The following is a 26,830-nucleotide window of genomic DNA, read 5'->3' as shown; positions in this document are numbered from 1 at the left end:
AAATGTGACTTACATGTATCCACTGTGAGGGTCAGAGAGCCTGCAGCAGCACCACACGACCTGAACACAAAGAGTTAACATGATCTCAGTCGTTACAGCTGATGTATAGCTTTGATCTAAAACTGTGTGTGTTCGTGTGTGTTTACTTTTTTACAAACCTGATCATATCAGTTCCCGATAAATCTCTTCAGTGTGTCTCTTTCCTCTATGTGTGCTTAACATTAGCTGTAGACCTCAGTTAGCTCTGCTAACGTTAACTACCTGTGACTACCTGCAGTTCGGCTCTGTTCCGTCACCACAGCGCCCTCCTCCGGCCAAAAGGGGGATAGGTTGGAGTTGGAGTGGGATGAAGTTATGTGCTTTTATAACGTTTTGTATGAAACATTGTAGAGTGGAGCAGTTTCATCATGTTCATGTGGCACAAAGTGGGAATACTCAGAGAACCGATACCTCATTAACTTTATTTCAGTAAATTAACTGATTAAATGAATAAATTGTATCTTTATTTACCTTATTCTTTCCAGATCTCTTTTAGGATTTTTACTGTTATATCTTTATCATTTTCATATCTCTTTATTCAGTTCTATATTCGCATCTAAATCTGATTCTATTCACATCTATTTTCGTTTTTATTTTACCTTTATCTTTTCCTGATCTCTTTTAGCATTTTATTATTTCATCTTTATCATTTTCACATGTTCACAATTCGTAATCAGTAGTTATTAGTGGCAATAATATAATGTAAAATGTATATATTATACATACATATATTACAGCCTCATATGACATACTATACAAAAGAACAGCCACTCAGATATATATATATATATGGAAGTCAAAGTTGACATCTTACAATGTACACTGCAGGTCAACAGGGGGGGGGAGATATCTAACAGCAATATTAACCACAACATGGTGGCCTGTGATGCCTTTGTCTTTTAGAAGAATTTGAACTTTCATAGAGCTGTCTGTTGACCTGTCTGACTTCCTGCCTCACAGTTTAACACCTCTACCGAGCAAGTTACAGTTTGCAACCATGTCTGTCCAGACTCTGCAGTAAAGTACTTTGACGGAATCATGGCTAAATTTAGATTTTTGAGGTCACTAAGATGTTGACATTTGACCACCAACATCTAATCATCCTTGAGTTCAAGTGGACATTTGTGCTAGATGTGGTGAAATACCTCCTGGAATTTACAAGATATTACGTTCACAAGAATGGGAACACATGTAGTGAATACTAATCAATTCATCTAATCAATTTAAATCCATTTTATTTGTATAGTGCTAAATCGTAGTAGCTATGTCATAATACGTAAAATCTTAATTGTCCAAGTGAACTTTTGCACCAAATCTGGAGAAATTCCTTCAAGGTGAGGTGTTACATTCAAGGTAGGACAGAGAGACACACAACTTGAAAACATAGCACCTCTTCTCATGGCTGCTACCACCCAATTTCAGATGTCTCTGATTTACTTGTGTGTAATGAAGTCAACACTTAAAGACTTACAGCTTCAAATGATATCAGACAGCATTCATGATCAGTCTGAGGAAGATGCAAAACACATCCCAACAAATATCACCTACACCCTACTCACTATTTTTAAATCAAGGATAGACCACAGCTGAAATCCATCACTGTTGAGTTTGACTCCAACATCATTTGATTGAAAGATTAAACATTGTTTTAGGCTGCATGTAAATAATACTGGATGATGTCTACCTTTTAAGCACATAATATATTTATAATTAAATCTGCACATAATAAAGCAGGTTTAGTGAAAACTAATGAGTTTCATCATCCTGAGTTGAGGATATTAATGAGTTTTCCATTTCAGAAACAGAAAAGCCAGTTCCGGATTGACTAAAATGAAAAAGTATTACATTAACAATTTTCTTCCCAGTCTTTCACTGCTGCTACTGTGTCCTTCAAAGATAAATGTGCATGGTCACATATTTATATTTCGGGCTCAACTGGATTAATATGAAGGCTCTTCTCTGTATTTAGTCATAATATCAAAGCTCCATTGACTATGGCTTTTTGCATTCAGCATGCATGGACTTAACAGAGTGAACATACAGCTGTTCCCATCTCAGTGATGGTCCACTCCATCGCTGAGATGGGTCCATGGTTAGAGTTTGTTAAACCTGCTTTCTGGAACAGGCCCCGGAACTTTTTCATTAAACAAAAACAACTGCTTTAAATGATCTTTAATTCTCTTCATTATGTGTCAGTTCATGACACATTAATCACCTCAATACATAATCCATTTCATATCTGGTCGCTCTGTAACTCCACCTTTCAGTTCTATTGTAGAATAAAGTCCATCTGCAGACGTCACTTTAACACGAGCTGAGCTTGAGAACAGATCAGTCACAGTGTACACCCAGCCACTGCAGTGTCGTAGCATCATGGTTCCTGGGCCTACTGCTCTTCCCAGTGTCTTTGTGTGACCCTGCTGACTCTCAGTATAGTTTGCCTCCGTTAGCAGCCAGCATCTCCTGCCTCTCTGCAGCAGTGGGCATGTTAGGTTTCACCCCGTTTCTTCTCCTCTCCACCATTACGTTGTGCTGCATGGACAAAAACAGAAAAGACTTCAATTAGAAAGCCATTACATAATTGACTTGCTGATACCATTGGTTTCCATTATCAGGAGAAAATTGCATGACTACTCGCACTGGAAGTAGATGCAGCAGTAAACGTTTGCTACAAATTTACAAAGTCGAAGTCAATTTTTAAATGATGACTAATACTCCTCAGACTGTTTCATATTTTGATTTAACAAAATGGATTTCACAACAAAGATATGGAAAGCAAAAAGATAAGAGCAATCCAATCCATTCTTCATTCCCATTGTATTTGCTTCTTTTACCAGTTACCTCAAAGGTCCAGGGATGAAAAAAAAATGTTTAATGAAATTGTAACTTAAAATGATTACGCTAGCAAACCGATTCAATCAATGAGAGAGAAATATCTTATCACCCAACTGCATTCTCAAGAATTTAGTATTATTCCAGCCAGAGTATTTGACGCATTAACAATAGCAGCAAATCCTCAGGAGGATTCAGGTGAAGGGTGGTTCAGCAGGCAGAGGTAGGATGTAAAGTAACAATTAAGCATAATAATAATAATACAGCAGGGGAAAAGTCTAGGAAAATAATGCTTATGTTGGCAGTGATATCATTATGGTTATCTTCAGTAGTGTGAAGTAAAACTACTCAAGTAAAAGTATTGTTAATTAGAAGAAAATCTACTCAAATAGAAGTAAAATGTAGTTAGTCAGTTAAAATTCACTCCGAGTTAACGTTACTGTAACATATTTGAAGGGTGGAGGAATTAAAACCCTAGATGCTGATAATAATGATACATGATTAAAAGGTATTGAAATAAAGAATCAAACAGCCGGCCACTTCTTATTGAAATAACAACAGAATAAATCAACAGAAAAGTCACAGATGTATAAACATAATAAACCTGTTGATAATCTCCTCCTGGATTTAACAATGAGTCATTTGTTGCACACATCTGTTTGAATGTCACTTGTGAATCTTATGCACCTCAAACAATCTGCAATTAATTAAACCTCACTGATGAGTGTAAAATGTAACAAGTCCATTGAGCCTCTCTGGTCTTGCTGTTCATTTCTTTGAGACTCTGGTTTAATTCCTTGTTGATCACGGCTGGAATATAAGAAAACAATTTCGGGAGCCAAGGAAAAATTATCTTTTTTGTGGACAGATCTGACATGAGAAGAATCTCCTCTGTAAAGTAAAATGTTGCTCTGTTACTTTATCTTGGCCATTTCTCTGGAAATCTTTCTTTAGAGATTTCTCACAAGTTTGTGAAAGTACTGAAGAGATCTACTTGGGTCTTTTTGAAAAAAGCTTTAGTGAAAAATGATTAGGAACTAATGCTTGAGACTCCTCTCTTTCACTCATTTCAGACAAACACGTGACACCTCCATGACTTCTGCCCCTCAATGTGCAGATGTCCTGACCAACCAGTTGGTCTTGCAGCATCAAAGAGGGAAACATTGCTGTCTCCCCAAGCATTATCAGCTGAGCATTATACCAGAGGACACGTCTTTCAAAGTTGTTGCTGTGCAGTTCACACTACATGACTGACCCACGACAAGGGGTCACACACTACATGATCTTTTCACCTGGTAACAGAATGACACATCAAGCTGGAGTAGAAGAAATGAATCAGTGGACATTCACAATTTGCTTTGTGCAGTTCATGCTTAAACATAGCCTACTACTTCATTTATTTCTACAGGACTTAGCGCAATATGCAAAAGTCAGGGAGGCACCTCAACACTGCATGCACCTTCACCACCATCACCCCACTGTGCGCCCTGACTGGCTGCAGTTGTCACCGACTTGTGTAGATATTTAGTTGCAACAAGTAGAGTCTGAGTCGTGTCTGCAAGCTTCTCAAATCATTTCACTCACAGGAATTGCAAACTGCTGATTGAACCCGGTCATGCTAAAAATTGTGTAGTGTGAACTACACTTAAGCAAGCCACAGGTATGGCTACTGAGTATCACAGCTGAGGTCTGATGATGCTATCAAACTGCATTTACATGCACAATGTTTTGCTGAGATTTCTTTTCGAATCAGTGTAATTACTTTGTTTTCTTTGATGCTAGAGAAAAGACACTTACCCAGTATTTCCTACAGTCCTTATATGTCCGGAAATAGGCCGAACACTTGCTCTTATCATAGTTGTTGACGTCCAAACACTTACGGGAGGCATCACTTTGCTGAAAAAGAGAAGCATTGGCAGCAACAGAAAAGGATTAGACATTTAGAGAGAACGTCATAAGCCAACAGTATGAGGATGTTTGACACAATGCAGGATGTCAGTAAGTGTCAGTAACTTACTTCGATGCATGGGTTTATGTCCTGGTTCCGAAGTTTCTTTTCCATCTGGATCTGTGTACAGACGGACAATATGTAAAGGCTAAGACATTTCTCATAAGTAGAGTCCAGCTTTCTGTGCGAGTCATTCTTAACTGAGGTTTAGTGGCATACATTTTATGATTATCGCTTAGCTCATTTGAATTTATTAAATATATACGCGTTTTATATTGACACAAAGGTACCAATCAAAGATGTACATCAAAAATTTAAATGTCATTTTGCACTTTACTTTCCTTTTACTAACTAAATAAAGAATTAGTTTTCATCTGAAAAAGAAGAAACAAATTCACAGAAACCATTGGCTGATGCACCAAAAGAATATCAAGAGCAGAGCTATTAGAATTTAGTTGACAGTGAAAGTAGATTATATATTTTATTATAGAAGCAAATGCATTGAAGATAATGTATTAATCTGAGTGCATACACAAATAAATTCATTAATTTGTATATTCAGATCTTGAGTCTGATACTTAATGTTTTTTTGTCAGTTCCTCCTGAGTGAAAGTTATTTACTCTGTTTTACATCACAGTAAAGTGACTGATCTATGTGCCTTGGACGGTGGGTTGGTCACCACCACACATTCGATGATGTCACCATGAAGCAGGGTATTTATATTTAAGCTGCAAGTATATTGAGTATCAAATACAGATATTACAGAAACCTGCAGCAGTCCTTCTGATAATAAAACTCTAAATGTTTTGCTAAGTAGTGAAGATGACAAATCGAGGGGAACCGTTGTGACCTTGGGCCTTTGGGGTGCTGACCAAAAACTGCAACAACAAAAAGACAGGGACCATTGTTGCATTCCATTCTCCATCTCTTCACTAATTTCATGCCATGTCTCGGATGTATCCCCCCGTCAGGTTTTGGGCTTTTCTGTACTGCAGTTTCTTGCTAACTGTCAGCCAACGTGTACACAAACACTGATGTATCTTATCAAAATTAACATTTGTCAGTAACTTCAACCCAACTACACTGATTTTCTACTGTTTACATTCCCATTTCAGACAGGTCCCATGACAACAGATTATACACTCTTTAATTCATGTACAGTGAGAAAACACATCACAATCTGTTCTACCTGATGCTAAAACAAATCATTTCAAAACTGTGTCATATTAAGTTACATGACACACATGGTGCTTATACAACACAAACACACAAGCACGTTGTCCTTCAAAGTAAAAGACAAAATGACACTGACTCACACACTTATTATTACTATTGAAATGCCCTCATCTTGATGTATAAACTGTGTGACTGAGTGAAAAGCTGCTGTTCCTTTAGTGGAAAATATTTTCATTCATAAACCAGAGGTGAACCCTCACCACCCCCCAGCACACACAGTACCGTGGCTGACCTTCAGTATTCAGTGTTACCAAACATGTAGCCACGTTTCACAACTGTTGGAAAGGTAGATGAATGGGATACAGCTACACAACACCTACCTTTTATAAATGCTAACTGTTATCCGGGCTAATGAATCGTAAGCGGGACGTGTGTCCTCACGAGTGAAGGTTATCCGGGTTTTTAAAAGAGCACGCTAAATGCCCGCTTCCTGTGTCCGGGGGAGATGTGGACATGTACAGCTGTCCCTGCGGAGAGCTAGCTAGGCGCCTGCTTCGCGACGCCAGCGGACAGCTTTACTCTACATGGAGCTAACTAGCAGAGCTACACGAGCCATAGCATGTAGCCTCCCCGTCATGCTCGAGACGAGTCTCGTTGATGTAACAGCGCACCAGGAAAATCACCCGCTCCGTCACCGGCGACTGACAGCGACGCCAGCCAATGGCCACCTCTGAAAGCCAACCACGTAGATTGACAATCCACCGAACGAATAGGACTCCTTGGCAGACATGATGGTTTTCCTATCGCTGAAATTTGGACGAAACCAAGTTGAAACGATTGACAGCGCGTGCAGCAAGTCCACAAAATGAGTTTTATTAAAAGGGACTGTGGCGGACATGGAGGTGAGAGTGGCAGCGCCCTGCACAAATCAAAAAGCACGCGGGGGCGGGACTTTCGGTGGGCGTGGCTAAAGCCTAGTGCGGTTGCATCGCAGCGCATACACAATGGCTGCTCGAAAGAGGGGAAAGCAAACAATTTTCAGGCCCGCCGCGTCTAGCAAAAAATATGAGAAAAAAATTATTAAAAATTCGGAAAATAGTTGAAAGTGAAGAAAAACTCAACAGAAAGGATGTTAAAGCGTCCGGGGTAAGTTTGATGTAAATTAAGTAAACGGTTACACAGTTCTTGAATTAAAATATCGGGGTTATTTAAATTATGAGAGAGGGGTGAGCTGGGGAAAAAGTTTGTGTTAATCAGTACCCAGTTTGGGACCACAGAGAAAACCTAGGGAGGCACAAGTAATGAAAAAAAAATTAAAATAAATTGTGTCACTGGTGATATTAGTGTCACGGTGAGTGTCCACGAACATTGAAGAGCACGGGGATCGGTGGAAAGGAGGGAAGTTGTGTAAAGTTGGAAATAGCCTCCACACAGTTTATTTTTTAATATAAAAACAGCGGCAGTGCGGTGCTCGCCGACAGCAACAGGCGCACACGGATTCGGCAATTCTGTCATTTTTCCTGCTGTGTGCACTCACGTTTATTTCTGCCTGATACAGCTACACACTTCATCATAGACGGTGTCAGCACGTCCTTATCGATCCAAGCATCTCATTTCCAAAACTATATCGCCGAATGCGAGCATGTAGCGGCTACACTCCTCTTGTCATGCTGTTTCACTTTTAGTCTCCAAACTGTATCGCGTTTCCATCCTCTGCAGCTATTGATCCCGGCGACACACGGCTGACACTTGGGCTGCGACCCACCGGGAGGCTAATAAACAAGACACGGCTTGTAAATAAAGCAGCAAAATGGAGGTAGATCTTCAGGCAAACTAATTATGAAATGCTGAAGATGTGCGTGTGCAGCCTGCGCCCGACGTGTCACACACACACACACAGGCACACAGGCACACAGCTTGTTTTAGTAGCAAAAGTCAACTTGTGTTTCAGTGTGATTGCTGTGGCAGGTTGCAGCGAGCACGTTGGGAGTTGCTCTTTACAAGATGTGCCCGTAGTGTAAAGCTGCTGCTGCGCATATCTCAGTGTATAGGAGCCTGTCATGTCAGCACTGAGCTGTAAACACGAGCTGCTCGTCCTCACATGCTTCAACGCTGCGGAGCTTCTCCTGTCGCACATTAGTTGTTGTGGCCAGTGTGTTTGTGTCGGCGGTGAGAAAGTAGATCTTGAGACAGTTCCTGGGAGGAAGTGTGTTGTCAGTGTTGGCTCGTGTCTCTGTTTACACCTGTCCTACACCTTAAACCGTCCCCACGCACCATGTGACATGCAGCCACTCTGCAGCTGTTATGGTATGATTTCCATCTGCAGTCGTTTCCATACTGAACGGTTACTGGTGCCACAGTTTAATGTAAATGCACCTGGTTTGAAGCTGATGTCTTTCTTGTCCTGGTTGTTGTATTTGCACTTTAATGCTGCTGATGTCTTGAACGTGTGTTTTCTGCTAAATCACAACTATTCCCGGATCTATATGCATGTATGTATAATATCTTATATTGTCGCAAGATTAACATGAACTTTATAGTTGAAACATTGAGTTATGTTACACTTTTACTTTAAAAGATTTGAACTCAAAGTATTAGAATTTGGAAGAAAAAAAGCTGTTTCTGTCTCTTTTGATAAATTATTAGTACATACAGTTAATCACACCATCAGCTGAAAACTATTATTATTATTACTATTGTTGTTATTATGATTATTGTTGTTGTTATTGGCAAGATCATACTGCAAGAACTGCACCTTTTGCCCAGGCAAAATATGAATTACACAATATGTGCTATAATAATGATTATGATTAATGATTAACATTGCTAAGTAATGAGAACAAAATTATAAGATTTGTTTTCTTTGCTTAAGATTTGTACAGATGTGAAATTGTTCAGCTCTTTAGAATTTCAAGCACTTATTGAGGAACAATTAGTTATTCATAATTAATTAATTATTACATAATAGAAGTGTAGTTCTTTTTTATTATTGAGTTCATTTCTGCTAGACATGCAGGAATCACCTCTTGTGATTACTCTTCAATAGCAAGATGCTCAAAGATTGATTCCAAGCTAAAGGAGATTGTTCAGTTAATAACTGACACATAAACCCTTTCCAGAGTAGATTTAGGGACAAGAAATGATGGGCTATCTGCTGCATGGAGAAATGTATGAATTAAAACCAATATAGATAAATAATATATACATACATAATTCAGCCAAGGAGATTGTTTTCATCCAAGTGTTTGTTGGCTTGTTGGTTATTTGTTTGGTTAACTACTGAAACTTGGTTAGTAGTTGTTAGTAAATGTTAGTGTGGATTAAGGGGCAGATCCAGGATTGTTTTTAAATTCTTTAACAAATAAATAATTCAGGTTATTAGGCTATTTCTCTTTTTCTTTTATATTTACTACTATAATACCTGAACAATCATGTGTAGGATATGCCCTCTAGTGAGTGACAATCTATTTTAATATCTTATAGTTGATAGCTGATAATTTGTGACTTTTTAGTGTTGTGTGAATTTTCAATAATGGAATCTGAGAATGTATGATGACAGATGTCATCGTTTCCTGTACAGTTTCATGTATTTGTGTTTTTAAAACTTGTTTGGGTTGAGATAAGAGCTTCAGAAATTGTCTTTGTCTGAAATACATGAGTAAATCATTCATCTTAGTTTATTTTAATTTTGTTGTGCATATTGGGAATCCCAGATTTCAGTTCAGAGGAGTTAACCAGATTAATGTTAAAACAAGTTTGACTGGGACACATTCTTCAGCGTATGTATTCAGTAAATATGATATTTATTCTGAATCCGCTGAATCTCAGGGTATTAAATATGAAAACCCAAACATGTAAATCTGTCAACCTTTACATGGTGATAAAGTCACTTTTGTGTGTGACCATTAGGGATAGTTTTTCCAGGTGCCTTGCAAATAGTGTATTGCAATTTAGGCATACAATCATAGTTTTTACATCTCTTTGTGCACAGCGTGTAAACCTCTTTCTACTGTCTCTTTCATCTTGTCCCTCATCTATCCAGCAGACGCTGGTGTCTGAGGAAAGTGTTGGCACCTTTGAATAAGAAGCATCACCAAGGCTTTCCTCCAGGAAAAGCCTCCTCTTGAATGTCTTCTGCTTCCAACCTGGGTTCACCTCCATCCACACTACAAAAGCATTGTAGGCTCACACATGTAGGATGTTGTGAAACAGAGCCATCATGCAGTGATTCTTTTACATGTGTATGTGACAGTAACCTCCATAAACAAACAATCATTTAAATAGTCAGTACATACAAACAATTTATCATGTCTCACATAGTGACATATTAAATATAAAATCATGGACATTTCTTCAGTTCACCAGATTTCAAAACGTATCACATTCAAATAATTAGAATGAACTTGTTCCCGATAAACTAATCTGGCTCAAGTGGTAGAGCGGGTCGTCCACTAACCAGAGGGTCGGCGGTTCGATCCGAGTCTCCACCGTTCTGCATATTGAAGTATCCTTGGGCAAGATACTGAACTCCAAATTGCCTCTGATGGCTGTGCTGGAAGTGTATGAGTGATGTGAGATAGAAAAAGTGCTGCACATAGATACACCGTAGAAATGTGTATATCAGTGACAAAAACTGTATTTAACATTACTTTTAACATCATGACTTATTTATAAAAACATCTGAGTAAAAGTATGTGATAGAAGCATTGTACTGTATCAAGGTGGTCAATGTTTGTTTCTGCTCCTCCTCCCTCATGCACACAGCATCATCTCTAAACTCTTCCTGATTCTTTACTATTCCTTGAATCTAAAACAACGTGAAATTCGGAGTCTTTGATTGGAAGGTAACAGTCTGATCAGATCCCTCTTCAGTTGTCTCATGGTCTGGATCATATTCCTTGTAGTCTTTTTTATTTGTTCATTGTTGTGCATAGAATGAAATGTGGACATTTTCCAAGGAAGTGACATGTACCAGAGCTGCAAGAAAAGTACTCTATATGATGGAACTACTAACACTACAATATTTCAATAAGCTAGGTATAATATTTTGTCTGGATGGTGTGTTTCACATAGAGGTGTGTGTGCGTCTGTGTCTGTGTGTGAGTGTGAATGCACACTTGTAGGGGAATGGAAATATGTCCGTTTGATGGATGACATGTTCCTAAACCTAAACTTTTTACGCTTTGCTCTTAATGTTGGCCCAATTTATTTAATGTGGCCGTTAATTCTTTACCATAAAACCACAGAGAAACAAAATAAGTGTGAATGGTGGGTGGTAAATTGTAGCGCACTTGGCAATAAGTGCTGTATAAATTAAAACATTTACACCTGCTCTCAGTCTGAATCAAAGTCTTCACTTTTAGCTGCTTTATTGTTTGCTGCCACCTGACAGCAGCAGGACATGAACAGTAATTAAACCCCCCCCACCTCTTAGAAATGTTGTTTAAACACTATTAGTTACTACAACAGCAAACATGTGTCGATTGAAACAGGTTGCCACCTTAGGATTTTGAACTTAGTTGGGTCTGTCAAGTCACAAAATGTTGTTACCAAATATCTGCTAAATGTAACATATTTACCATACTGGCAACTAAAACCTCATCTATATGTATATAGTATAATGGACTATATTTTGTAAATGGACTATACAGCACATTTCTAGTCTTATCATCCACTCAGTGCTTTTAGCTACAAGCCACATTAACCCATTCACACCCATTGTATTATAATATATAATGCACTTTTTTTCACAGTTAGGTGGCAATTTGGGGTTCAGAGCCGGGGATGGAATCACCAAACTTCTGGTCGGTGGACGGCCCACTCTAGCTCTTGAGTGTTTTTCAACAGTGCAATGTGGCCATTGGTTTTACCCAAGTACATATTTGGGAAAGCCAAAGTAGCATATAGTAATCCTTCATATGAGATCGAGGGTTCTGTGTCAGCTGACGGCTCACAGAGGGACAACTGCACCGAACCCTTGATGTTGATGTGCAGAGACAGTTATCAGCTGTCTCACTGTCTTCATTGAATTACCATGCACACCATGTAAATACAATGCTGTCTAGTTTTTTAAGTTGAAACATACATGAAGAGGTGTTGATTCAGCTGTATGATTATTTTTGTGGTGCTGTTGAACTGTTTTGCATTATACAGAAAGGTGTTTTGTTATGTAGCCTACCTTCATTGAGGGTTTGGTTTCTCTTCTGCTGTTCTTTTGCTAAAATATTATTGCATTATACTTTATTCTGATTTGACGGTTAGATGTTGACTATACACAGATGTTGATACATCAATATTTCAATATATATTGCCCTAAATCATGTTAGTTAGACATCATGATGTTGTAGACCTTTGCTTCAGGAAATTGTCTCTATCTGGACCTCAAATTTAAATCTATGTGCCTAGGGATGGAGGGGTGAGAGGTATTCAGTTGATTGAATACCACCAGATGCCAATACATCCTACACACTGGACCTATAAGGAATAAACAATACATAACCAAACAAGACATAATATCTAAGATATTAGAAGAAAAGGATATAACTAGATAAATATAACAATGGAATAACATTTTACACACTTTAATCACTGTGGTGAGTAGATTCAGCAACTGGGGTTATACTGTATAAAACTGCACTTTTGAAGAAACAGCTATTTCAGCTGTTTCTTTACTTACTATATTTTTACCTCACTGAATGTCACTTGCTACTGTTGCTACATAAATCCAATTCCCATGCAGGTATCATCATTTGAGCTTATGGGATATTAAGACCAGCACTCATGGTTCCATCGATGATACGTGTAGTAAATAACTCACTCTCTCTCTGTCTGTCTCTCTCTCTCAGGCCCCTGAGTCCGGACGATGTTGAGCACATAAAGCTGGATAGAATAATTGCATCAGATCTAGTTGGGCACTCTGTCTCTGTCCATGTAGCTGGTCTGCCTTAAGGTGCCATGGCTACAGGGACCCAGGGCCACCGTGACCACATCTTGGAGAAAGCCAAGCTCACGCCACCCACAGGGAGGCGCAGGAGAGCCGAGGGGAAGCCGAAGAAGAACTTCCCCTGCCAGGAGTGTCAGAAGGCGTTCAACAGTCTGGAGAAGTTAAAGGTGCACTCGTATTCTCACACAGGAGAAAGACCCTACCGCTGCTCCCACCCCGACTGCACCAAGGGTTTCGTCTCCAAATACAAGCTGCTACGGTACAGACAAGCAACAGTATATAGCAGGCTGCAGCATGTCTCTTTTCTCTTTATCTTTGGTAACATAGTGCTTTGCAGTAATCAGAATGATGTGTTGATGAATACTAGTTCACAGGTCGTATGTGTATGTATAATGTAAAGCATGCCTACCTAAAACATGATTGCAAGAATTCTGATTGCTTATACAATCTGTCTTGTGTTCCAAGGCATATGGCAACTCACTCGCCAGAAAAAAACCACAAGTGTTCATACTGTGAGAAAATGTTCCACCGCAAGGATCACTTAAAGAATCATCTACACACTCATGACCCATACAAGGAGGCATTCACCTGTCAGGAGTGTGGCAAGAGCTACAACACCAAGCTGGGCTTCAAACGCCACCTCGCCCTCCACGCTGCCAACAGTGGAGATCTCACCTGCCAAGTGTGCCTGCAGCCATTTCCTAGCACCGGGATTCTTCTAGAGCACCTCAAAACACATGCTGGCAAGTCCTCTGGCGGGACCAAAGAGAAAAAGCATCGCTGCGAGCATTGTGAGCGGCGATTTTATACCCGGAAAGACGTACGACGCCACATGGTGGTGCACACCGGACGCAAGGACTTCCTTTGTCAATACTGTGCCCAGCGCTTCGGTAGGAAGGACCACCTGACACGTCACATGAAGAAGAGCCACCCCCAGGAGCTGCTGAGGGTAAAAACTGAGCCAGCTGATTCGCTGGAGCCTATTGTCTACGACTTGGCTTCTGGGGACATCAAGGGTGAACTCCCTGGAATGCTGACGCCAAGGCTCCACCAGCTCAACATGTACACAGGCCCCGTCCTGGACACAGAGCCCTTCCCCACCCCCACACACCCCTTTTCTTTAAAGTACCCGCTGGGCTCCAACTTTACCTCATACACCGTCTCCTCACAGGAGCGGGAGCAGAATCTAAAGGGAGAACTGGAGACCTACCTGATGGAGCTGCAGAGCAGCATGCCCTCCTCATCGTCTGCAGCCCAAGAACCCCAACTCTCCTCCTCCAAACTTGACTTGGGGCCTCAAGTTGGCGGGCTGGAAGGAGCGAGCGAGGAAGTGTCCTTGTCCAAAATGTCCACTTCGGTCGCAGCAGCCACTGCAGGTGACTCTCTGGCCTCATCCTCCTCTCTGATGGACTTTTCACAGCTTTTCAACTTCCTTCCACTCAATGGGCCTCCGTACAACCAGGCAGGGGGCAGCGGGGGGCAGGGTGTTGCCTATCAACCCAACGAAGAGCCCACACCTCTCGTCCAGCTGCCCCCCCAGTCCTCTGAAGGCCCAGAGGCTGCAGAGACGCCGCTTCAAGGGCTCCCCTCCTCCTTCATATCCAACCTGAGTACACCCACCACACTGCCCCGATTCCACCAAGCTTTTCAGTGATCCAGTATGTACTGCAAATTGCACACATGCACTCTTAACACACACATACTGACATGCATGTCAAGCTACACAACCACACAGGCAGAGAGACACTGAAACAAGATGCCAGTAACACATGATTGGTGATATTAGAAACGTCCTCCTTGAAATATAACAACATGTGCAGACAGTAACACATGCAGCAGACACATAATGATGAGCACTGACAACACACACAGACACAGAGCTCTCCACACAAGGTTTGGTTTAGTCCGTTTTCTAATGGCAACTATTAGGATGTCTTCTTTGCCCCTATCAGTTTTATTTAAGTTGGCTAATCACCACGATTCCCTAGTGATGTGTTCATTTAACAGCAGAAAAACGATCCTCTAGATCTTAAATTGCAGCGCAAGCAGCAGCTCTGACAAACAGGTCAGCACAGCTCAGGTTCATACTTTAATAGATTTCAGTGCAGCACTTCTCTGTGCACTGCATCACCATCATCAGTACAAAAATCCGCAACATACGCTGGAGTATAACCATTTTTCTGCAGTAATGTGAACCTGACACAGCAAAAAGAGATCAAAGGTGAATTAGAGGAACTTTCACTTAGATGAATGACATAGATGAGCTTCGTATGCAGATTCTGAAATTCATAATGTTTTTCATTTGAACACTTTGAACGATCTGATGCTGTCAAGCATCATGTTACCTCTGTTTTAAATCATGATTTTAAAGGACCAGTCTGTAGTTTTGGTATGTTTTTGTTAATTTGCATTGCTTTAGACACACACACACACCCACACACACACACACACACACACACACACACACACACAACTAAGCTAATGTAGATGGAATCAAGTGAAATTCTAGGAAATTAAATTAAATACATTGAGAAATAAAATATTTCTAGTGTAATGTTAAAGCTTAACATGCAAAACATCCGGCTGGTCCTTTGATCAATCTATAAAAAGAAGTTCATCCACATTCACATGATCAAACACAAGGTACTGAGTAGGAACTACTGAACGGCAGCATTACAGATTTACAATTCATTTTCGTAGTCGATAGATTTTCTGGTCAAATGTTCTCCTAATTCTCTGACAGGGGATATTTCACAAAAGTTGAAATGTGTCTTTTATGGTTTATCTTCCACCGCCCCCTAACTGAAGACACCCAATCACAGACAGCGCTTTGGAGGTAAACTCATCAGTACAAACACCAAGGGCTGTCATTCTCTTGTAATCCCCTCTAAAGACCCATTCCACCACAAAAATATAGTATACCTAGATGGAGAGGTGAGATGGAGAGGTGAGATCAGTCATATAAGTATTAAGTCATTAATGAGCACCAGTTTCCACATAGAAAACTGAATTGTGATGAGTTTGATTGTCTACTGAGACGCTCCCCTTGTTTGGTTTATGTCTTATTTTTTCAAAGGTTATTACAAAATGTCAAATACCACAAAGCAAGCACCCCCAAGAATCATGAAAGTTATTAATGCAAAAAAACACAAACTATCATCTTCACGTCCTTCCTGTCTGTAGTCATGGCATGTGCATTTAGAAGGAGATAGACTTCTAAGAAGTGTAGTTGGTAGGACTGCCCTTTTTTTTCAATGTTGGACTGAAACCTTTAGTCAGGATTTGGATGCAAAAGATCCAGAAGAACCGTTGTATTTCATCATCACAGAATTGAAAATTAACATTAAGACTCAAATTAGGTACTGCGAAAAATGATTAAGGTGGGCAGGGGGCTGAATTTGATACTCTGCTTTAAACATTTTTTTATAAGGAATAGAAATATTTTCACAGGCTTCCCACTCGCCCCAACTTTGAAAAAACTGCAACAACTCTCTGAACCTCAATATATGAAATGACCAATACCCACATTAATGGCAAATATATGAAAGGATGTGCTCTGTTTACCAAATATTTTTCACCATTCTATATGTTAGAGACTTAGGTGTAGAATATAGTCATTAAATATGCCAGTTAAGTTTTTTTCTCACCCAGTGTGGAATAATATGGAACTCCTCGAGAATATATGAAGTCCATAAAATGTTATGTGAAGCTGCCACATTTTGCTGCTATTTTGATGATTTAGTCAAAGGAATGGGATGTGAAACAGGCAAATGAGGAAATAATTTATGAGTGAATGTTTCACCGCCTGGTGGTTATTCCATATTTAAAGCCTGAAAAAGTTCCAAAACATTTTACTGTTCACAATCAGGTTACTAGTTTGATGTCAACCGTCCACTGCCACAAGTTCTCACTTCCTCTTGTACGGCTCCACTTCATATTTAGATTAACATGGAAACTTAAAAGATATTTTAGTCCTGCGGGTTTTATGTGGAAATCAGCTGGCAATTATATTTGCATATCCAACAAGATTGTAGCAAATACATTATAACATTATTTCGTAAACTTAATCATTGTTAAGGTTCATCTGAGTTTTATAAAGTGGGCTATTCACATATACATTACATTAGCTTCCAGTGTTACTTGTATCATCTTGTAAATCATTGATTCACCATTGGTCATTTAACATCAAAGTGTTACTTTGTGAGCCAACAAGCTAAAAAAAAAAACTTTTCAGGAATGAATTGCGTTCTTTAACTGTGTGGTGTATATCAAAGAGTCTGCTACCTTTTTAAGTGTTACTGAACCTGAATAGTCAACATTGTCCCATCCTTTAACTTTAATGCCTTTCCCTCTAGAAAGGCATTTGTACGAGCAAAGCTGCTTACTGGTGGGTGACGGAGGACTTTAGTGGTTTTTGGGTAGATCCTAGGTTAAATATATAGAACTGTTTGAATGTGAAGCAGGACATAACTGGAAAAGGGCTGGGATTCGCAGCTAATATTCCCTGGATTAAAGATACATAAAGTTCATTAGGCCAAAGCATGCTTCTTTTAAATCAGCTGTCTCAGAAGTCTTTCCTGTAAAGCCTTACAAAGGACTGTCATTTCAAATGCAGTTCAATATGTTGATAGAGAAAGACACACATTCACTGATAGATCATATTAAATGCTGTCCCCACCGCCTTATCTATCCATGGACAGAGTTTTGCCTCTGAGACTTGTGCTTCTACTCCAAAAGATTTGAGCCGATGAACCTTGTATTGACAAAATTCCTATTATAGGATTTTTTTTTACTTTCATTATATGGTGTCAAAACCTGGGCCAACCAAGCCAAATCTATCTACATGGATAGAGACCACTTGAGGGAAGATGTTTTTTTTTATGATTTATGTGAATTACATCTTTAATTTCAAAACTTAAAAAATAAGCTTGAATCAATCTTTTTAAGGGACATTATATTTGGGTGTGTTCATCATCTGTTGTTCTTATTTAAACGTTAGCTATTACCTGCAGTCAGTAAGGGCTTCCACCACCGACCAGGAGGAGGAGTGTTTTTTAGCATTATCTGAAGCATTTGTTAACTGACAGAATTATAGTTGAAGTTAGAGTTGAAGCTGTATGTATCAAAGCTCCATCCAACATGACATTCACTGCTAATTTGTTCAGGACATGAGCTGTAGCTGTTGTTCAGCTCTGATGCGCCCTCAGTCATCAGTGCCTATTTCCCCTTAGCTTCTTTCAACATGAAGTCAGTCGCTGCTCAGTCATCACTCTGGACACAGTCACACTCAAACCATACATTTCAAGCAGATGTGCCTTATTTTTCAGGAAATACTTTAACATATCAGCTGTTTGCTGACATTTACAATCAATGTGGGTGAGGGGAAAATAAAGGAATAAAGAACAGCTGTGTTTGAACAGATCACAGATATATTTTTACATTGTTTTCCACAGGTTAGTATTACATATGTAAATAACTTCAGCTTTCACTTTGAAACTTCGAGATTCTGTTTCCAACATTTGTAAAGACGCTGGAATGTGGACATGTGGAGTTTTTGGTTTTGAATGTTGTTATTCAGATCATGTAAAAAAGTATACACCATCAATGGTGAGTCGAAACAAACAGATACTGATTTATAACGTGAAAAAGGTTCCCCGGAGATGTTTGCTATCAAAATCCAAACAGAATCAAACAGTAAACTACCGTCAACACTGATGCACTGCTTTGACATGGCATTAGCAACTGCCATTACCTCTATTGACTGTGTTTAGATGTAGATTTTCTAATGGCTGTAGAGCTGCATTTAATAGCTACAGCTATTTTTGCTCCTATAAAGTTGCTTGATTTGTGTCACCCTCATTTGTGGGCTCAGCACTCTGGACATCACTTTGTGATTTATTTTCATCACCTTGGGCAAAATTTCAGGTCTGACAGTATGACAGACACCTGAGAGTCACAGCCTGTTACTGGAAATCAGGAAAACTCTGAATCATGAAGTAACGCACGTGTAGACATAGAATGGTCACATAGAATGCTGAGGTCACAAGTGTTAGGGTAGGTTCAAGTGTCTGTGTTATCGAGGTGTTATCTATGGGCTCATGAGTGTAGTCCCTGTTGTTATACACTTTACTTTGTGCTCGCAATCAGTAGCCAGCCCAGTGGGGCTGGTCATCAACTGAAATGTTTGTGTAGCACATAATCATCATGACTTATTCTTTGAACTAGTTTCTGATTTCAATCAAATTGTGAAAAGATAGTTGCCCCTGCCCTATTTCTCTAGTTTTTGCTAATTTGTTGTATTTAAATCAGCCGAATAATTTTAAGATATAGACATGAGTATACGAAAAATGCTACTTTTAAATGGTCATTTCACTTATTGAAGGTTATTCAAACCCTAAATCACCCATGTGAAAAATGAATTGCCCCCAAAACCTAATAACTGGTTGTGCCACCCTAGGCACTAAACATTTGTAATAGCTTGCGATGAGTCTTTGACATCGCTGGTGAGGAATTTTGGCCCACTCGAATTGTTTGGTGGGTTTTTGAGCATGACGTGTGCATTTAATTTCTTGCCACGGCATCTCAATTGGATTCAAGTCAGGACTTTGACTTTATTTTATTTCTTTTGAGCCATTCTGAGGTCGACTTGCTTGTGGCCTGTGGATCCTTGTCCTGCTGCATAATCCGACTGCGTTTGACCTCCTAGATGAGTTATTGAAGCGCTCTGGGAGGAATTTTGGAAGGGCGGCCACTCCTGGGAAGGTTCACCACTGTCCCAAGTTGTCTTTCTTTGTAGATACCGGTTCTCACCGTGGTTCGAGTCCCAGAGCCTTAGCAAAGGCTCTGAAACCTTTCCAGAGTAGATAGATTTCAATGGCGTTGTTTCAAATCTGTTCTTGAATTTCTTTAGTTTATGGCATCATGTGTTGGTTTTTAAGAGCCAGATGTTTAGATTGAAAAAGAAATTCCGTAACCATGCCTGGGTTTGGCTGATTGGTTGATTTAGAAACTGAGGGGTCAAATAACTTTTCCCCATTAGGCCAGACAGTGTTTTCCTTCAATAAATGAAATTGTCATTTAAAAAATATATATGTTATCCTTACTTTGGTTTATCTCTGTCTAATATTAAAATTAGTTTGATGATCTGAAACATTTAAGTGTAACGAATTTACAGAAATAGAAGAAATCAGAAGGAGGCAAATATTTTTCACAGTACTGACTGTGCATCATAAAACTAATGGGAAAGCTCAGTTTTGATTAGCTGCTAATTCTAGACTGTATTTTACTAAGTTAAGGTTTGACAATGAAAATGTGTCATTTGACCAAAGCTCCATACTTTGGTCACATGATGAGAAGTGAGCAAACTACATATGAACTGAGCAAGGTCAATTTGCCGATGAAGGCCATGAGATACTGCTAAAAGAGTGAACTAAATATAGAATGTAGACCTGTATCATCATATTGACACATTTCAGTAAATACCCAGCCCTACTACAACATTACTGAAGGATGAAAAGTGACAAAGGTGAAGCTGATGTACATTGTTCCACAAAACAACAATTGTACGTTTTACGTTTTATCTGTAGAACAGAAAGATCATTGTACACTTGTCTTCTTTATTCAAGACACATTGGACTGCACACTATAAATGTGAACATCACCGATTGCAAACATTTTCCCCTTCCACTGCAGCAGTTAACAGATGGTGCATCTGAGTTACATGAAATGTTTGATACATATATTTAACCCAATAGTGTTATCATTTACCTCACATACTCATCTTGCTTTTGTGCTCCAGGATTTAAAAATGATGATGAACTAGAAGTGTTAAGCTCCCCTGTTTTCTTTGTGAATGATGGGACTTGATGAGACATGAATAGAGTCAATATTTTTCTGGCTTGTGTGAAATATAGAGTTGAATGTGTAATGCAAAGCATTTATGGAACTTTGCTATTTTTATCTTGTCAAGGTTTGAGATTTTAAGAGTGTAACTAGCAAACCTCTCTCTCCCTCTCTTTTACATATATATGTATACGTATATATATGCATACATATACGTATACATGTACTATATATAGTAATAATAGCACTTTTTGAATTGAATGCCTTCATTTCCTACAATCCTTTTTGTCTAAAACCTTTATTATACTATAGATATATATTTAGCTCTTTCAGAGAACAATAACATGTAAATACAATATAAATGTTTTATTTTTACAGGTACAATTTTGACAGTGTTTTTCCTATCAAAGTGTCATTTTGCTTTACTTGCACAAGTGTTCTGTGTGTCTCACTGAGGAGGCTTTTATATACTCTTAGGAGATTTTTGTTGGTGTAGTTTTTCAGAAGGCCTTCTTGACTTTTAAAACCGCTAGGTTAAGTGAGAGCACAGGCAATAATGAAGCTTAAACGGACAGTTATTTAGCCGTTAATTGTATCATCTTGTTAAAGTAATTGTTAAAAAGACAAACAAGATATATGTTCAATAACTCCAGGGGTGATTTTGCCCTCTTCTATCATCATTTGACCTAAGTGTGACATTATGAAAAAATATGACTTGATTTCTAGAGGTTTTTCTCTGAAAGTTGTTGCATAAAGGCCAACTGTACAATCAGCTAAGTGCAGTTTTGCCTTAATTTATGGTTGTATGATAGAATCCAGAGATTTGATGGGGGAGAATTAAAATCAACAAAATGTGGATCAAAATTGAAAGTAAATAAAATCTAAACTCATTGGAGTCGGGTATCAGATCAAGTTCATGATTCTAAAGCTAAACTAAACTGTCCTTGACAAAGACATAGTAAAAACACTATGTGTTCCAGAGTGGGAACCAGAGACAGGAGATGCTCTTCGGTGAGAGGCACAGACATTTAGCAAATCATGTCAAACTTTTATATAAGCTTCATTGGTACCAGTGAACTTTATTGAATGTGTATGTAAGAAACACTGCAATACTGCAATTTATTTTGGTCTTGGATCAAGCTGCTAACATACTTCTAAAGCTCCTTAAGGTGCTACAGACCTCTTTTCTAGTTATTAAATGTATCATTTGTACAAACAAAGTATCCAGTTTAGCTGAACAGTTGGCATGTGTGTGCCTGTTTGTACTATATAGCTACATATATTTCATTGTACTGTGATTTTTGTAGTCTTTTTACAGACTTGCCTGTAAATTCCCCCACACGTCTCCCCCCTCGTCCCCCTACCCACCCTTGTGTTTTGATATTTGGAATCGGAGTCATGGTGGGAGATAACTCTGAGTGATGTGCACTCAGCAGAGATGCAGACATCTGTGCTGATGCTGAGAAACACGACTCCATGTGATGCCGTTCAAAATGAGCAGAGGAAGTTCAGAGACAAACTGCATTCCAGCCATGTTGGTTTTGTTATCCATTGCATTTCAATAATGCCATCCTGTTTCAATGATGGACTCATTGCTAATTCTCAATATTTTTCTTCAAATCTATTTTACAAACTACTGTTGTATTTTTATAAATAGGCAAAGTATTTCACATAAACATATATATAAGTAAATATATATGTATATGTTTATAGGTTGTGTAAAATAAAAATTAATGCTGCAGCTTTTATCCATTGTGTTTGAAACATTGACATCATCCAAAGAGGCAGATTATTTATTGTCTGGCAGAGTAACCTGATTGGATTTACATACCTTGCTGCTATGAGGGAGAAGGCCTGCAGTCATAAACTCCAGTGTTTTACACAATGTAATGAAAGTTTAATAAACATAAGAGAAGGATCCAACTGTCACTATGTCTGATCATTTCTTTAAACATGTCTACCATTGTGATTTTGTCTCCTGATTTGTATCTGTGAAAGTCGGTGGTTCATTGGGGGATTTTCATTCACACCAGGCCATGTGAACTAACTATTGTTACTGTGAGGTAGCCTAATAATATAAATAATATATAATATATATAGCTAAGTGGATTCTCAAAAAGTCAAAGCTGAAATGATTACTGTGTGTTAGACTGGGTCTAAATATGTGTGTGTGTAGGGTGATGAAAGGAAATGCCAGTTTAATCATTTTTAATAGTTTTTTTTCAACAACAATGGAGCAGAACATATAGATATTTTCATTACAGTCACATCACTAAAGGTGTGCAGTGTGTCTTTTAACCATTCGTCACTTATTTATACCTTACTTACTTACTTGTTTCCTCATTACAGTTTAGCAGACATTATTCACCGTGTAGTTCACATTAAAAAAAAGGAATTTTAAGAAAGTAAAATATCTTTTAGGGTCAGATTTTAAGAAAATATATCTAACTTTGATTTCATAAGGTATTCCAGCAAACCTTGAGCATATATTAACCAGGAACAAGCTATAACAATGGTTCGCAAATCAGCCGAGCAGGGGAAGAAGATTATTTTCCTTATTTTAAAAGTAAAGCCACTAACACAATTTCTTGATTTCAGAATCTTATGAAATGACATTCATTTAAGTTTGTTCATTTATTTTTACTGATTGCAAATGACTGCTATCAAACTGACAGAACCGAGTCTCCTGCTTCACATTAAGAATTTTATAGTAGAGCAAATTTATCACTTCCCATTGGCAGATTTTTTCTTGATAAAATGGTAAACGGTCTGTATTTATTTAGCACTTTCTGGTCTTAATAACCACTCAAAGCTCTTTACACTACAGGTTTCTGCCATTCACCCATTCACACACACATTTTCACACGTCTTCACTTTTCGACGTTGAACTCTGTATACATGTTCCTGGCTTGTGTGTTTTAGAGAGTGGTTTTATAAAAGTTGAGGTGAACCAATCCTAAAAGTCAATGTTTTACTGAACAATTCAGATGTATTAAATTCAAGTAGACTGGGTATAGATCATACGATAACAGAACTTGTAAGAAATGTAATGCATTGCTCATACTGTATACTAAGTTTTCTTTACTGTCCTACAGGAAAACCTAATAGTCAAATCTTTTCCACATAGTGTTTATATTTATGTTGAAGTCATTGGTTAATTTGATCATATGGTGAGTCTAAACAAACCCATTAAGAATCAATTCTCTAACAGCATGGCAGATGATGTGTACACAGACCTGTTTAGCTGTCTCTGAGTCGAAATCAAACTGAGCCACACTATATCTTACCCCGTACACTTCAGTAATTCTCCCTCTTGCCCTCGCTGTTGTCAAATCTTAAGCACAGCTTGGCCTGTGCAGAACAAAGACACTGCAGATCATCTCAAAGCCTATTTTGAAGTTTCAGGGATCATTCGCAGGGGAACCGAATTTCAGAGTGACACCGTTTATCATGAACAGACAGACAGATGATGCAGCACATTGTGCCCTGTCCTGTGTTATCAACACTGTTATGGACTGACGTAGTTGTTAGAATGTGATCATTTGTAGATGCATTCTGGGAAAGTCTCAGTGAAACACACTGAGCAGGACAAATACAGGCTCTGAGCTGTGTTACATGTTTCCCAGTGGAGCTCCCTCCCCCAGCCTCATGCTGAACAATGTCAAATCTCTGTCCACCTCTCAAACTGTACACTGTACAAAGTTGTCCAGTAAGCTGCTGATGTAGCAGTGGCATGCACACGGTAGTTACTTTTGGACACACATAAATATTATTGTGCTTCACCTCAAACAGAATGCAAAAAGTGGCTCATATTACCCGTCCTCCCCTGCTGCAGACTGCGTAAACTGAGTTGAACCATTGGGATGAACCCGTTGAACCCAAATAGAAAGCATTACATACTCCACAACACTAAGTGGCAGTGTGGCTGCGCGGCTGTGTTTGTGCGTGTGCAGAAAAGCAGTGAAGAGCTGCTGTTCAGTCAGCGGCAGACTTCAGATTGCAACGATGCCTTCCCCGATCCCCGTGACTCGCCTGCTCCCTAAAGACTTCTACCCCTCTCTGGACATCGGGACCTGCAGCAGCCCGCTGGCCAAACACTCGCACGGCTCCACCTTGCAGGTCCCCGTCCAGCGGCTGCACGGCAGGGTGGCCAGCCGGCTCTGGTCCTCTGTGATCCACTGGAAGGAGCTGCGGTGCATGCAGCCTGTGGGCTCCGGGGGATTCGGCTCCGTCTACAAGGTGGAGTACCTCGGGGAGACCGTGGCGCTGAAGAAAGTGAAGAAATGCGCAAAGAACAAGTTGGCCTCCCGACAGAGCTTCTGGGCCGAGCTGAACGCGGCACACCTGCGCCACAGAAACGTCGTGCGCGTCATCGCGGCCACCACCTGCGTGCCGGCGGGTTTCGAAGACGAGAGCAGCATCGGGACGATCCTCATGGAGTTTGTTGGGAGCAGAAATCTGCAACAGATCATCTACGGCTGTGCAGAGCTGGGGGAGGACCGCTGGCTCAGGTACTCCACAGACATCGCGCACGGCCTGCGGTTCCTTCACTCGCACAGCATTGTGCATCTGGACATAAAACCAGCCAACGTGCTGGTGTCCAGTGAAGACGTCTGCAAAATAGTGGATTTCGGCTGCTCTCTCAAAGTGGACCGTCGCTGTGAGACGAGCAGCATCGCCCCCCTCCTGAGCCACATGGGCGGCACGTACACGCACAGGGCCCCCGAGCTGCTGAAGGGCGAGGAGGTGTCTCCTAAAGCGGACATCTTCTCCTTCGGGATCACCCTGTGGCAGCTGATCACCAGGGAGCAGCCCTACACCGGCGACCGGCAGCACGTGGTCTATGCGGTGGTGGCGTACAACCTGCGGCCGTCGGTCCAGGACCTGCCGGTGTTCCGCTCGGAGCAGGGGCGGCTGTGCAGGACTCTGTTGAGCCGGTGCTGGAGCGGAGAGGCCAGGTGCAGGCCCAGTGCTCAAGAGCTGCTGCCGTACCTGGAGCAGGTGCGCTCCCACATATGACTCGGTTTTTACCACTGGTGGACATGAACCGGCCGCTGAGGGTTTGATGGAGTGTGGGGGGGTTAGGGACGTTTTAGTCGCTTTTCAGGACCAAGCAGTGGACCCACCTTCACGCCGAATCCCATTGAAAAGGTGTAGCATTATTGATATCTGCCAACATGGCACGTGTGCCTCAGTAAATACTGTTGCAACTGTAAAATGTATTGTGCGTTTGCTGAGTAGTATGAGCTCAGTTTAAGTAGCGCAATGACACAGTTGAGTCTGATAGTGTAAAAATCCTCATTCTCATCTTAAGTATTTAGATTAAACAACTGCTGCACTTTGTTCCTATGGGGTTAGTGTGTTGAGAGAAGGCAGATCTCTTCTGTACTATGAAGAAAACAAATGCGATTCGGCCCATTGGTTCATTTAATGTTCAAACTACATTTTATATTGAGAGGTTAGAGATTACCGTTTGCCATCACTACTTATCACTACATACCACTAACTGTATAAAAGGAGTTGGTGTTTAGTTGCTGTGAAAGTTCAGACTTTGTTTTATTTCTTAAGTTATGGAATCAGATGTGAATTGAGTTTTATTTGACACCATGATTGTACTGAGATTTAAGTGTGATGGGTTTTCATTAAAATTGTTTTATACTATACATGTGTTTTGCTTCGTAGCTCTTTAACACATCATGTTGTCTGGTCATCACCTGTCCAGTTTACCCTGCCTCTTGCCTAATGTCAGCGAGGGTGGATCCAGCTCCCACATAAACGTATAGGAGAGAGATGATGAATGGATAGATGTGTTTTAAAGTTATAATTAAAATAAAAATTCACTCTATCTACTCACCACTATGCCGATGGAGGGGTGGGTGAAGTGTTTTGAGTCCACAAAACACTTCTTGAGTTTCATCAGGGTGAACACTTCTTCAAACGTTAAAAAAAACAACCGAAGGAAAAGAACCTGCCTCCATACTGCTCCTGTGGTGTCCTCCGAGTGTCCGTCGGCCCGAAACGGCATCATTTACACCATGTTTTTAGCCCA

The 26,830-nt window shown here is 39.9% G+C and overlaps 3 protein-coding genes across 4 annotated transcripts; 2 read left to right on the top strand and 1 right to left on the bottom strand.

The window, feature by feature from the left end:
- Positions 1-2,196: 2,196 nt before the first annotated feature.
- On the bottom strand, positions 2,197-7,668 carry chchd7 (coiled-coil-helix-coiled-coil-helix domain containing 7). Of its 2 annotated transcripts, none has more exons than XM_035142299.2 (4): positions 7,534-7,668; positions 4,889-4,939; positions 4,669-4,767; positions 2,197-2,571 (listed from the first exon to the last, which is right to left on the bottom strand). In XM_035142299.2, the coding sequence occupies exons 2-4, from the start codon at positions 4,931-4,933 to the stop codon at positions 2,467-2,469; spliced, it is 249 nt and encodes an 82-aa protein (XP_034998190.1). In that variant the 5' UTR covers positions 4,934-4,939; positions 7,534-7,668; the 3' UTR covers positions 2,197-2,466. The 2 variants fall into 2 exon arrangements, with proteins under 2 accessions (XP_034998190.1, XP_034998189.1); XM_035142298.2 differs by lacking the exon at positions 7,534-7,668 and adding an exon at positions 6,377-6,677.
- plag1 (pleiomorphic adenoma gene 1) lies at positions 7,014-20,168 on the top strand. Its single transcript, XM_035142296.2, has 3 exons — positions 7,014-7,142; positions 12,842-13,198; positions 13,405-20,168. Exons 2-3 carry the CDS (start codon positions 12,951-12,953, stop codon positions 14,591-14,593), a joined length of 1,437 nt encoding a protein of 478 aa, XP_034998187.1. The 5' UTR covers positions 7,014-7,142; positions 12,842-12,950; the 3' UTR covers positions 14,594-20,168.
- A 4,530-nt stretch (positions 20,169-24,698) lies between these two features.
- On the top strand, positions 24,699-26,340 carry mos (v-mos Moloney murine sarcoma viral oncogene homolog). The gene has a single exon (XM_035142297.2). It carries the CDS (start codon positions 24,787-24,789, stop codon positions 25,798-25,800), a length of 1,014 nt encoding a protein of 337 aa, XP_034998188.1. The 5' UTR covers positions 24,699-24,786; the 3' UTR covers positions 25,801-26,340.
- The last annotated feature ends 490 nt before the right edge of the window (positions 26,341-26,830 follow it).

The sequence above is a fragment of the Hippoglossus stenolepis genome, chromosome 19 (genome assembly GCF_022539355.2).
Source record: "Hippoglossus stenolepis isolate QCI-W04-F060 chromosome 19, HSTE1.2, whole genome shotgun sequence".
Taxonomy (NCBI): domain Eukaryota; kingdom Metazoa; phylum Chordata; class Actinopteri; order Pleuronectiformes; family Pleuronectidae; genus Hippoglossus; species Hippoglossus stenolepis.
The sequence above is the reverse complement of the archived record's forward strand: the minus strand, read 5'-3'. Positions and strand labels throughout refer to the sequence as shown.